General features: G+C 47.5%; 1 protein-coding gene across 4 annotated transcripts in view; it reads right to left on the bottom strand.

The window, feature by feature from the left end:
- Positions 1-14,048, bottom strand: part of HTT (huntingtin) — a 167,821-nt gene that overhangs the window by 44,647 nt on the left and 109,126 nt on the right. For 3 of the 4 annotated variants that reach the window (XR_012434581.1, XM_045392045.2, XM_065544700.1), the window contains 4 exons: positions 13,019-13,141; positions 11,873-12,108; positions 10,663-10,805; positions 252-459 (listed from right to left, as the gene is read on the bottom strand). Coding sequence is in view for 2 of the 4 variants with exons in the window: in XM_045392045.2 (XP_045247980.2) it covers positions 252-459; positions 10,663-10,805; positions 11,873-12,108; positions 13,019-13,141 (710 nt within the window). In the remaining 2 variants the exon portion in view is untranslated. The remainder of the gene's footprint in view (positions 1-251; positions 460-10,662; positions 10,806-11,872; positions 12,109-13,018; positions 13,142-14,048) is intronic. The other variant, XR_012434582.1, reaches the window with a different exon arrangement.

The following is a 14,048-nucleotide window of genomic DNA, read 5'->3' as shown; positions in this document are numbered from 1 at the left end:
GTCAAAGAACTTGCCAAAGAAAATCACATTTAGAAAGCAATTGCTATTCTGAATGCCTTTGGCTGGACCGCATGTTTGTCTCTACAATATGCTGTCCATGAAAGGAATATTAATATGCAGCAGAAATTTTACAAGCCCTCACAAAAAATGGAAAATGAAAATGCTGTAACGGTGGCCCAATCTCAGGTTACTGGGAGTCTCAGGACAGAGTGCTGGGCCAGCGCCCTGGGCTGTGGGCATTATGAACCTACTTCGGGGTCTGCTGCACTTCTGCCCACCAGCGGTAGTCGGTGTGGTTGACAAGCAGCAGGATCTGACACCAGAGCAGCACCAGGGCCGGGTGGGTGGTGATCATGGAACGAGCCCGCAAATTCAAGCTGTCCAGGGTGTAGAAACTGCCGCCACAGCCATCACTGCGGAACAGTCTAGTGGCAGCTGCTGTGATTCTCCGGAACATTCCTAGAAACAAAGTTCAGAAGGAGAAATGTCTTTGCTTTCATCTCGGTCCAGTGCCACATGGCTACGTGGAGATTTTACATAAAAATGAAACAGGCTGAGTTGTTTCCCATACTTACATATTCAAAGCACCTGGCATTTAGAAAATTCTGATTTTTCTAAGCAGAAACAGACATTCTGCTTTTTTTTTGTGAGATGGAGTTTCACTCTTGTTGCCCAGGTGGGAGTACAGTGGCATGATCTTGGCTCACTGCAACCTCCGCCTTCTGGTTTCAACCTATTCTCCTGCCTCAGTCTCCCGAGTAGCTAGGATTACAGGTGTCTGCCACCACGCCCAGCTAATTTTTGTATTTTTAGAATAGAGGGGGTTTCCCCATGTTGGCCAGGCTGGTCTCGAACTCCTGACTTCGTGATCCACCCGCCTCAGCCTCCCAAAGTGCTGGGATTCAGGCGTGAGCCACTGTGCCCGGCCAATATCCCATTTATTTAATGGACTGGTCAAGAAAGCTAGCATTCCTCTTCTCCCACTGTCCACCCCTGCACTGGTTGGCAATGCCAAGCCCTCCAGAAGCTCCAAGCCAAGAGCTGTGAAAGTCTGAACACAGCTCCTGCAGAACGAGTCAGGGAACACTCGGCACCTCGAATCACTGCACTCAGGCCACAGCGGGGCCCCCCACAGGACTGAGCCACAGCTACACAGGCAGGAACAGCACTCGGCACCTGCCAACCTGAACAGCTCCTGGGCTTGCTAAGAACTGAGGGACAGAAATGCTGTAAGAGGCCAGGTGAGCAAGCAGGACAGGTGCTGGAAGAACATGGGCAGCGCCCTGCGGTCCAGGCTGTGTGCTCTCTGCAGGCTCCTGACACCTGACAGCCAAGTTGCCTCTGTGCCCGGCCATGGAGCATCCTGGGCCTGGGCAGGCCAAGCGGTCAGCCTCCCCACACACAATGCTGGCACCTCAGCCACACACTCAGTTAGATTCTACCTGCAAGTTTCTCCACAGCATTCTTCTCAGGGCTCCAGGAATCATGACTTGATTCTATCCTCTCCTCTGGATGAACAAGATCAGAGGCACAGAGACATGCACAGGCTGCAAAGCACAGCAGGGAGAGGCAGCAAGACTTGGGAAACAGAGACAGGCCCATCTGGCCAAGGTCGCCCTCTCCCCCAGATCTGGGCCTCCTAGCATCATTGTTGGGGTCAAAATTTTATTTCTGATTAAATTTCAGGCCGGGCATGGTGGCTCATGCCTATAATCCCAGCACTTTGGGAGGCCGAGGTGGGTGGATCACTTGAGGTCAGGAGTTTGAGACCAGCTTGGCCAACATGGCAAAACTCTGTCTCCACTAAAAATATAAAAATTGGTCAGGCGTGGTGGCGGGTGCCTGTAATCCCAGGTACTTGGGAGGCAGAGGCACAAGAATCGCTTGAACCCAGGAGGCAGGGGCTGCAGTGGGCCAAGATTGTGCCATTGCACTCCAGCCTAGGCAATGGAGCAAGACTCTATCTCAAAAAATTAAAAAACAAAAACAAAAAATTCAACACATCCCCGAAGTGAAAGGGTCCCGAAACAGGCAAAAACAGAGTAGAGGCTTTTTAGGGCTCCACAATGCCTTAAACTACAACCTGAGACTAAGGAAGCGAGCTAAAAGCAGCAGCACACTCAGAGAATACAGACCAGGTCACAACGATGAGTTCTAATGCCCTATCTCTGGTTCCTCCAGGTTTCCTGGGATTTCTCTACACTTGCTTCACAGTCAGCATCGTCCCCTCCAGCCCATTCTGCACTGGCCTCGTCCTTCTGTGGGGCCCTCTTTCCTGCATGGGCCCCTTGAGTGAAGACGCATGCGCTGCCTTCAAGAAGATGCAGCCAGGCCACAGGGCACGTGCAGGGACAGACCCGGGATGTGGCGGTTTTGAACACGTAATAGAAACCCACAATCTGAGCTGTGTTCTAGGTGGCTGAGTGTCAACACAGGCTCCGAATCAGACTGCCTGGTTCGGATCGTGGCTCTACAGTTTACTACCTGAGTGACCTTGGATGCACCTTACCTGGGGCCTCAGTTTCCTCAGGTTTAAGATGGAATTAAGAGCAGTATCTGTCCACAGGGTTGCAATAAGGAGCAAACAGGAGAACCCAGGTAAAGGGCTCAGCGCTGCACGAGGCACGGAGGAAGTGCTCAGCCCCTGGGGCGGCAGCGGGGAGTCTGTAGGGAAGTTCGGGTGGAAGATGAGACGGACTCTGAGAGCCACCTCCCGGTAGATGGAGAGGAGGAGGTAAGGTCAGGGTCCCTGGGCTGGCAGGAGGAGGAATGGACAATGATGCTGGGATTTTGAACATCCCTAATGACCTAATTAACAAGAAGAGGTCCTGGAGAGTGACAGTGGTGCTAGTTCAATTTTCAGCGTAAGTCTGAGGTACTGGCAGGACAAGTCCCATGTTGAGAAGCTGGATGCCAGGACTACGCGGACCAGCAAGAGAAAGTTGTCCACGAGAGCAACAGCCAGGGTCACAAAGGGGAGAGACCTACCAAGGCCGAGGAGAGAGGCAGAGACACAGAGAAAACAGTGACGAGAGACCACGGACAGCAACTCGGGGAACACAACCAATTAAGTGGCTAGACAGAGAAGACCCTGCAAGCTACTGAGTGAGGAGAGGGCAGCCCCACAGAATCAAGCTGGGGGGCCCAGGATGAGAGGGACCGAGAAAGAAAGAACACAGGCAGCCTCTGCAAAGGACTTTTCAGTAAAGATGGTAAGAGGCAGGCTGCCACAGCTTGAGAACCAAGAGGGAAACAAACCACCGGGGCAATGAGAATGGAGCGTACACAGAGGGAGGGACCCTCATGAAGGAAGCAGGAGAGCACAGGAAGTGCTGGTTTGCTTTTAATTTAAGGTTGACTTAGTGCGGCTATAAGTGCAAAAGAGCAGCTACAGGCCGGAAAGGAAAGATAAGACGCACGTTTCACTGTGGTGAAGTATGCAATGGATTTTTTTTTTTTTTTTTTTTTTTTTAAGACAGGGTCTCACTCTGTTGCCCAGACGGGAATACAGTGGCACGATCACAGCCCACTGCAGCTTCGGCTCAGTGTTCACCATGTTGCTCAGGCTAATCTCAAACTCCTGGGCTCAAGCAATCTGCCCGCCTTGGCTTCCCAAAGTGCACAGGATTACAGGTGTGAGCCACCATACCTGGCCTGCAATGGATATTTTTAAATAAGCATCAAAGGCAAAATTCAATTCCAGAGAATCCAGAAGGATGTGGCGTGAGGAAGCAGACATAAGAGGGGTTGGGAAGCTGGCAGGAGGATGAGGCTGAGCTTAGGGACAGGACAGAAGGTCCCCTGTTCCACCGGGAAGTTTCAAGGAACCCAGGGTCCCTTCCAGGTGGAGGGAGGAAGAACGGGACAGAGGTTCACGAGAAGGATTCATCACTCTCTCTGCGGAGAGCAAGGCAGACACCTGCTGGGCATGGTGTGGGCATATCAGAATAGCAAAAGCTTTAGAAGGCACTGCACTCTTGGCGGCTCATTCTGAAGCCACCACTAATCCCATGGTGACACCTGCCTGGTCGCCTCCTTCCAAGGGTTTCCCTGACTTTACTCATCCTGGAATCGCCTGTTTTTATCCTCATAGAAAACACATCAGAGACCACAGTGCTGCTTGCTGCTGGGAGGCAGCAGGACGACGTCTCCCAGTCCCCTCGTACGGGGTGGGGCTGTGACCCATCACCAGCAGAGAACACCAGCAAAGGCATGCATGTCACTTGTCCAAGGCCACAGAGCCTTCTTCTCTACCTTCCCTCTCCTTGTCCCCAACTAGACACAGAGGATGTGGAGGCCCAGAGAAGAGAACCAAAAGAAGGAAAGGAGCCTGGGTCCCCGAATTCCCACATGGAGGAAAACCATCCGTGAACCAGAAACACCCTCAACACATTGTCATAAAACCAAGAAACAACCTTCTCTGGTGTGAAGCCATGGAAATGTTGGTTTATTTGTTACAGTAGCTACCATTATTTAACAAAGCCAACGGCGGCATTGAGAACGTGGCTGAGATTAGATGCTTCTCGGAGGAACCTCCCTTCCTAAGGTCCCGGGTAGTGATGAGCAGCAGTCTCAGACAGAAAGAAGGCAGAGCCTGTGGATCACAAGGGTGGCACAGGGGAGCCAAAGGGACTCGGGGGAAGAGAAAGGGACCAAGTGCCCAGAGACCACGATGGCAGTAAGGAGGGGGGCAGGAAGGTGGATGCAGGCTGCACCCAGAGAAACAGCTACAGCTGCACGCAGCAGCTCCCCAAGTCCTGATTTCGTGAGTTAAACAAAGAAATACTAAAAGGAACAATGGAAGCAGGAACTGGAAATGAAGAATGCTGCTTTCAAAACACAGGCAGGATGTGGGATCGCATCCCAATTCCACCATCAAGAGCTCCTAGGGCAGAAACCTCTCTGGGCTGGGCTTGTTCGGCTATGACATGGAGAGAACCACCTCTAATCCACGCCACACAGTGACTGGCGCCCATGGTGGGTATTCTGCAATTGCCAGCGGCTACATTCACCACTAACAACCCAAGAAGTGGCCCGATGAGAGAAAGATCGATGAGCAAGAAAGAATGCTTGGGTTTTCATTCTTGGTTTTGGCATAGGATCTTTTAGAACTCAAGCAGAAAGGGGGAAATACTTCACAGAGCTGTTCTAAGAATTAACTGGGATAATTAAAATTAAACCTACTATATACCCATGAGAAAATTCCACTGCTTCCAGCATTATAATTGTTAGTGGCCCTGTCCTTTCCCCAAGGGTGAACTTGAATCAATGTCAACTTTATTACTATAGAAAGGACCACTTTCTCTTCCAGTATTCCTGCTTTGCCCCATAAAGTGGAACCATGGACGCTTTGGAAAGGACAGGGAAAGAGCTGTCGTGCAGCCATCGCCTCTGCCGCAGAGGAAGGGTGAGCAGGCCTCCGTGAGGGTCATGGTACCTCTCCACCACCCACGACCAGGACTCAGGGAGGAAGGGGCAGCAGTTCCTGCCACCCTGACTGGGTATGGTCTGGATGGCAGGCAGGGAAGGGCACAAGATGTGTCCTTGAAAATCATACTGAGCAAAGCTGGACAGCCGTGTTGAGGCTACAAAGCCAGACAGCTCTAATCCAGCCACATGGACAACAAACAAAGCTGATGCTTCCACCCCCTGGGCCTCTGGTACCATCATCTGTTTCTAAACCCGTCTATCTTGGACCAAGGGAGAGGGATGCTGGTTGCCCCAAATGTTGTAAACAGGAGGACAGGTATCTTTCTTGGCTATTCTGCTTCTCCTAGATGGAATCTGAAATAGGCACACACCTTTGAGCTAAATACCCTCCTCCCCCAACAAAAGGAAAAGCAGGAAACTAAAAGTCAAGGGTGCCATTCTGACTAGTTCCTGAACCAGGTATTGTTTAAGAAGTAATGCCTGAAATGGACAAATTCAAAGGTCTCCATTTTCAGTGTATGGGTGGAATTCTTAGCCTTTGTTTAAGCAGTACGTGAATACGAATTACCAATTTTACATGCTAAACACACCTTACCGATATAAAAACACAAGACCGATTACTTCAACTCTTATCTTTAAACCAACCAAATATAGTAATTCTGCCACCTAGTGTCTTTCAAATAAATGCAGTCAAACGAAACAAGAAGACAGAAACAGACATTTACATATACACGCACAGACAACTTACTTGCAAATGTTGGGCCAATTAAATAAGGTCAAAGATAGCAGCAGGAAACCCATGTGCCCCCTCCAAGCCCTCCACTCTCTCCAGTAAAGATGCTTCTCAACAGACCTGCAGTTTCATACAGGAGCCACTATCCACACAGAGCTGTTCAAACTTAATTAAAATTAAATAAAATTATAAATTAAGCTACCCAATCAGACCAGCCACATTTCAGGTATGGAACACCACACGTGGCTAAAGGCAACTAAATTAGACAGTGCAGACATCCCATCTCTGCTGGAAGTTCTACTGGACAACACTTCAATAGTGAAAGTATTTTGCCTCAATTTTGAGATGGAAGAAGAGGAAATCAGCACAATAAGACAGTGAACACCTTTGAGCTGCAGAGATCGCTCGGACATGTAGAAAGACACAGAACATACCACCCTTATCCCACAAAGGCAAGACTAGTCCTTAGAAATGAGGCTGTCTCGGCCGGGCGCGGTGGCTCAAGCCTGTAATCCCAGCACTTTGGGAGGCCGAGACGGGCGGATCACGAGGTCAGGAGATCGAGACCATCCTGGCGAACACGGTGAAACCCCGTCTCTACTAAAAAAATACAAAAAACTAGCCGGGCGAGATGGTGGGCACCTGCAGTCCCATCTACTCGGGCGGCTGAGGCAGGAGAACGGCGTGAACCCGGGAGGCGGAGCTTGCAGTGAGCTGAGATCCGGCCCCTGCACTCCAGCCTGGGCGACAGAGCGAGACTCCGTCTCAAAAAAAAAAAAAAAGAAATGAGGCTGTCTCCTCCTGGCATCAGATTCAAACCAACTGGTGGCAAAATATTAAAATGACCAATATACTAAAATTGACCTATCATTCATTAACAAGGCATATTTTCTCAACTTTAAACTTATTACAGTGGTCAATGAAGCATAATCTGAAGATCTTTAAAAAGAAACAAGAAAATTCTTTCAATAATAGCAAGTAAGGCTCAAAAACTAGAGTCCATTATCAAAATTAAATTTTGGCCATGGCTTGTGTGGAGGGTGACAGCAGCTGAATGCAGTGGCCATGAAGAGGCCCCTTTCTCTGGGACTCTGTGGCGCTGTGCGGCCAGGCCCCACTCGCCTCCTGCCTGCCTGCACTCTCAGCTGCTCTCTCGGGTGCCGGAACATTTCTCTGCAAAAAGCTAGCTACTTCTCCCCCTCGGAAATCCTGCCTCTGCCCGCCCACCCATTTTGTCTGTCACTGCACTATTGTTTTCCTTCATAGGAAATATTAAGACTTGTGATACTGACTCACTGACTGTAAGTTCCATGCAGGCAAGAGCCAGGATGCTCAACTGAACCTAGCAGACCCAGAGCCTGCTAGCAGGGAGGCGGGCCACTCCTCAAATGGACCAAGGCTGAAAATGCTAATTATCTTTACTCTAAGGGTATGTCCGCAAAATGTGTACAAAAATCCAATAAGAGAAAGGAGTTTCTGATCACAAAAGCACCCTGCCCCATCCCTTTTTAAGGCAACTACTTGTTATCTTTTCTGTTTTCAGTTCTGGTAGTTACCTTCAAAATTCTAACTGATGCGCCGCTATCCCGTGCAGCAGACCATCAGTTACTGCATGCGCTCCTCTCCCTTACTCCCGGAGACAAGCCCCACCTCCTCGTCAATGGAATGCTGTCCAGTCTCCCATTTGGCCCAGGTGGACCAGAGCATTCAGGGGTTTATGGTCACCCATATGACTCATGCAAGGCCAATCACATGCCTACTTGAGGGGCTAAGACAGGAAGCAGAGATGAGACTGGGCGCGGTGGCTCACACCTATAACCTCAGCATTCTCGGAAGCAGAGGCAGGAGGATCGCCTGAAGCTAGGAGTTAAAGACCAGCCTGGGCAACATAACAAGGCCTCCATTTCTACAAAAGAATTTTAAAACCTATCCAGCCATGGTGGTGAATGCCTATTGTCTCAGCTCCTTAGAAGGCTGAGGCAGGAAGAACTCTAGAGCCCAGGAGTTCGAGGCTAGAGCGAGCCTCGCACTGCACTTCACACCACTGCACTTCAGCGTAGGCGACAAAGTGAGACCCTATCTTTAAAATAAAATTTTAAAAGTATACAAATTAAGAGAAGAAAGCAGAGCTGATATGCATAAATATACAATGCAGACCACAGAATTATAACACTAGATGCAGTCCTACCAACTACCCTTGCCTGCACTTTCCAGGAGCTCAAACCAACAAATTCTTTCTCTTACTCTAGTTTAAATTGGGGTTTTATCCCTGCAACTGAAAGACTGTTGAATACAATCACCACATCATAATTTGTCATGATTTACAGACTTCAGACAACTTTAGACATTACCCATTAACTCTACGGTAATAAAGAGGAGATTTGGCTCATTTATACTACCTCCTAACAATCTGAGTTACATGTTTAGCTCTATCTGGATACCTTTGAAGCCTCTATATTTTGGTCTGTCAACTTCAGATGATGTAATCATGTAACTCCAACAATGCTAGGTAAGGATTTTAGTGTCCCTTCCATTCCCACCCCATCTCTACCATCTACTTGCCAAATTAACTTGGTTAGTTTTCCTTTTATATTCATCAGAACTGAAGACATTTTCATTCTGTTCTGAAACCATAATTAAGTCAGTAAGTCTTCAGTGTTTCAGTCACATATTGATTCCAAAAATGAAAGCTCAAGCAATACTTACATTATGACTACGTGAATACAGCTCCCAAGAGAGCCAAGGATCCTAAAAGGATGGCATCTCTTTCTATGGGTCTTTGATCATGACCCCTAAGCTGCTTAAAGGAGAACCTTTTTAATATCAAGGGCTTCCAACAGATCAACTGCTGAAAAATCAAGCCATATTTTGGTTTGCCTCATATTTGGACCATGACTTAATGCTATTTGCTTTTCCTAGAGATTAGAATTGCCTTTCTTTTTTCTTGTTGAGAGAAGAAAGACGTGCCTATCCCCTAGAACTAGTCTTCTACCTATTTACTCATTTATTTAAAGCAAAGCATTCTCATGACAAATGATCGTTCTTCTTGGAAAACACACTGTCCTAATTTGGACTGGTTGCTTTCTATGCTTGCTGCACAGCTGACTTTCTTGGGTTCACTGTCCTTGTAATTTTCTTTCTTTAGAGACATGGTCTCGATCTCTCGCCCAGGTTGGAGTGCAGTGGCACGATCGTGGCTCACTACAGCTTGACCTCCTGGGCTCAGGCTCACGTCACTACCCCTGGATAATTTTTTTATTTTTTTTATTTTTGTGGAGATGGAGTCTCTTGCTATGTTTTCCAGGCTGGTCTCAAGCTCAAGCGATCATCCCGCCTCGGCCTCCCAAGTAGCTGGGACTACAGGCATGTGCCTACCATACCTAGCTAGTTTTTTATTTTCTTTGTAGAGATAGGGGTCTCGCTATGTTGCTCAGGCTGGTTTCAAGCTCCTGGCTTCAAGTGATCCTTCCACCTCGACCCCCCGAAGTGTTGGGATTACGGGCGTAAGCCAGTGTGATTGGCCCGTCTTAACCATTTTTGGGTCTTGTCTTGCTTTGTTTTTTTGAGGCAGGGTCTTACTCTGTAGTCGAGGCTGGAGTGCAGAGGCATGAACATACCTCACTAGAGCCTTGACCTCCTGAGCTCAAGCGGTCCACCAGCCTCAGTCTCCTGAGTAGTTGGGACCACAGGCACACCACTATCCCTGGCTAGTCTGTTTGTACAGATGGGGTCTTGCCATGTTGCTGAGGCTGGTCTCAAACTCCTTGGCTCAAGCAGTCCTCCTGCCTTGGCCTCTCAAAGTGCTTGGATTACAGGCATGAGCCATTATACCTGGCTCATCTTAACTATTTTTAACTGTAGAGTTCAGTAGCATTAAATACATTCACACTGTTATACAACCATCCCCACCATTCGTTTCTAGAATAACTCTTTTCATCTTGTAAAAACAACTCCCCTCCCCCGCAGCCCCTGGCAACCACCACTCTACTGTCCGTATCTATGAATTAAGTACTCCAGGTCCCTCATATAAGAGGAATCACATAGTATTTGTCCTTTTGTGACTGGCTTATTTCATTTAGCATAATGTCCTTAGGGGTCACCCATGTTGTAGCACGTGTCAGAATGTCCTTTAAGGTTATTGAATATTAAGGTTCAATAATATTCCACTCTAAGTATACACCAGATTTTGCTTATCCATTCGTCCATCAATGGACACTTCAGTTGCTTCCACATTTTAGCTGCTGTGAATAACGCTGCTATGAACGCTGGCATGCAAACATCTTTTCACCACCCTGCGTTCCATTCTTTTGGGTATATACCCAAGAGTAGAACTGCTGGGTCATATGGATCAGGCTGACTCTTATAGCAACAAACATTTTCAACTGGCACTCTGGGCAAGGCAGAGTTTCTACCGGGCAGCATAGCTCCTACACTCTAAGAGCGTACAGTGCAGAATGGGGAATTGAGATACTCGAGGAAGACCAATGTGATTTACCTACCAGACTTGAAGATGTGGATCAGACACATTAGCAGAGTGCCTAGTTCTTGGCAATAGAAAGTATGTTGCTGCTCACTCATTTCCACCTTCAGCTGTTTTGTAACAATGTCTTCTAAAAGAATACCCACCAGTTGTAATAGAAACCTTCCAAGAAACAAAAAGGGTGACAGTGAATTAGGTGACTACTATAAAGCACTTATGCCAAGTATATATGAAAATATATGTTGTAAATATAAAGTAAAAATAGAAGTAAAGTACATTAAACCGTTAAAGTGAAACGCGTAACACCATCGCCTTGGATACAGTCACTTTTCCTCTCTGTGTATCACCTTCCTCGCTGAGGATGAAATGGCAGGTAGTATTTTTTTAAGCTTTGTAAACTGTACACCATTACACAAATACAAGCTGATCATCTGTCATAGGAATTTAATGTACCATCAGTTTTAGCCAGCTGCTTCAATGCAACAGAGGGAAAGCCACGGGCTGCCTGCTGAACCCGCAAACAAAAAGGTGCCCAGCAGGCTTACTGGGCTTATCTCCATCGACAACACAGGGCATCTTCACTGACGACAAACCAAATGACGGCTGCATGAAGTCACAGCCACTCAGCCAGAAGTAGCACATTTGCAGCAGCAGCTCTAACTCAGTGAATGCTCAGAATCCAGCAGAGGTGGAGAGGGACCCATCTAGGCAGCAAGCATTTACGAGTGCCTGACCACTGTCCTGAGGGAGCTTCCCAACAATTTATGAGGGAAGACAGGATTTGATACTACAGGTATTTACTGGAGGCAGTCTGCCTTGCAGGGAGAAGTATTTTATTACTGACAGCGTGTAAAACTGCCGGCACATGGTGAGAATATAAGATTCACTTTCTGTGGCTTCTCTTGGGTTTTAACTTCCCTGAAGGCAATGCACGCCTACTGCCTGCCCCCAGGACAGCCACCCCACTGCCCTGCCCTACCTGAGCAAGCCACTGCTGTAGCATCTCTGCTGAGGACAAGAGACAGAACATGACAGAACCTCAAGAGAGGTATGAAACAGGAGCCACAGATAAGCCAGGACGGATTAGAAAATTACACTGATACAGACTTCTTTACCCAGCTCAGAACTGAAGCGAGACCAGGTGTTATTCCAGACTTAACTGATCATGAAATACCAAGTGACTTCCCAAAAGGCACGGGTTAGTTACAGGCTCAGATAGAAAGCATTACCTTGAAAATGTTTCTTCCGGCAAATTCTTTATTTGTTTCCCTTCACTGTGTTCTTCTAGTGCTGAATTACTGTCCCCATCTCTTAGCCTATTAATTACTGGACAGGAGATTAAATATGGAGAGAAAGAGAGCTCCTGAATACGAGAAAGAACAATATCTTCAGTTGACTGGGAAATCAGAACCCTCAAAATGGCCAGAATTCCTGATATCCACAGTTGAACAGTGCTCACAGATGCCTAAAATAAACAGAATAAATAAGTCATAGCTAAAGAAAAAAGGAAGATTAAATTTCCCCCAATTGCCAATTTTGTGGAAAAAAAAAATTACTCCTATTTTACTATCCTACCAATAAATCTTTCTATCACTGAGTCTCAAAGTGTGGTCCCAGAAAAGCAGCATTAGTATCACCTGGGAATTTGTTAAAAATGCAAACTCTTGGCTCGGTGTGGGAGCCACCTGTAATCCACCTGTAAACTTTGGGAGGCTGAGACGGGCGGATCACAAGGTCAGGAGATTGAGACCATCCTGGCTAACACGGTGAAACTCCGTCTCTACAAAAAATTAGCCAGGCACAGTGGCACACGCCTGTAGTCCCAGCTACTCAGGAGGCTGAGGCAGGAGAATCGCTTGAATCCAGGAGGCGGAGGCTGCAGTGAGCCGAGATCGCACCACTATACTCCAGCCTGGGCGACAGAGCAAGACTCCGTCTCCAAAAAAAACAGGCCGGGTGCAGTGGCTCACACCTGTAATCCCAGCACTTTGGGAGGCCAAGGTGGGCGGATCACGAGGTCAGGAGATCAAGACCATCCTGGTTAACATGGTGAAACCCCGTCTCTACTAAAAATACAAAAAATTAGCTGGCATGGTGGCGGGTACCTGTACTCCCAGCTACTTGGGAAGCTGAGGCAGGAGAATGGTGTGAACCCTGGAGATGGAGCTTGCAGTGAGCCGAGACCACACCACTGCACTCCAGCCTGGGCAACACAGCGAGACTCCATCCCCTGCCCCGCAAAAAAAAAAAAAAAAAAAAGGAAACTCTCAAGCTCCACCCAAACTGACTGACTCAGACATTCTGGGGGTGGTCCCAGTAATCAGTGCTTGAACAAGCCCTCTAGATTCATCTGCTGAGTCAGGCGAGAGACTCACCATTGTGTTTGGAGTGACGAACATACTCCGTAAAAGCATGTCCACCGGACGGAGGGAGGAAGGGGCCAAAATCTCAAATAATGTATTTAACACTCCAAGGGCTTCATGAGAGTCAATGTGCATCTGTGAAATTAGACACCACAAACATTTCTACATAAGCCAAAAGAAACGTCAGCTTCCTATACATCAGCTATGTAACTCCAGGGCAAATTGTCATAATTATCTCATCATCACGTTCCCTCATTTAAAAGCATTTTAAGTTCAGTGGTGAACCAAGCAAACATTTTTAGAACAACACTGTATCAGCTATATTTTTCCCATAACGGAAATCTTTTCATTTAGATTTTTATTACATAAATAATAAATGCTTTCTGTAAAAGACTCAAATATACAAAAGTGTGAAAAAAAATCAACTAGAACTGCAGCACCCTGATAAATCATTACCAACATTTTGGGGACCAGTCTTCCAAGCGTCCCTTTGTAAACATATACACGGGATGGTATGCACACTCTTTTTCTTTTTTTTCTTTTTCCGCACTCCATCCCTCCCCCAACAGTTGTAACAAATGCTAAGTCGTGTATATCCCTTTCTTAATCTCCCCCATGTTCCTATAGTCATATCCTTGCCCCCTCACACACACAGGTTTAGTTTTAGTTGTTTTTGAAAAACCATAAACATCTTTGCTTTTCTCACTTAACAGTGCATTGGAGAACTCCCAAGGCAACTGGCTGAACTTCCTTCCTCCCTCCCCTTCCTTCCTTCCATTTCTTTCATTTCCTTCCTTCCTTCCTTCCTTCCTTCCTTCCTTCCTTCCTTCCTTCCTTCCTCCCTCCCTCCCTCCCTCCTTCCCTCCCTCCTTCCCCTCTCCCTCTCCCTCTCTCTCCTCTCTCCCTCTCTCTCCTCTCTCTCTCTCTCTCTCTTTCTAACAGAGTCTCGCTCTGTCCCCCAGGAGTGCAACGACACACTCGTGGGCTCAAGTGATCCTCCTACTTCAGCCTCCTGAGTTAGCTGGGACTACAGGTGCACACC

The sequence above is a fragment of the Macaca fascicularis genome, chromosome 5 (genome assembly GCF_037993035.2).
Source record: "Macaca fascicularis isolate 582-1 chromosome 5, T2T-MFA8v1.1".
Classification (NCBI taxonomy): domain Eukaryota; kingdom Metazoa; phylum Chordata; class Mammalia; order Primates; family Cercopithecidae; genus Macaca; species Macaca fascicularis.
This window is presented reverse-complemented; position numbering and strand designations above follow the sequence as displayed.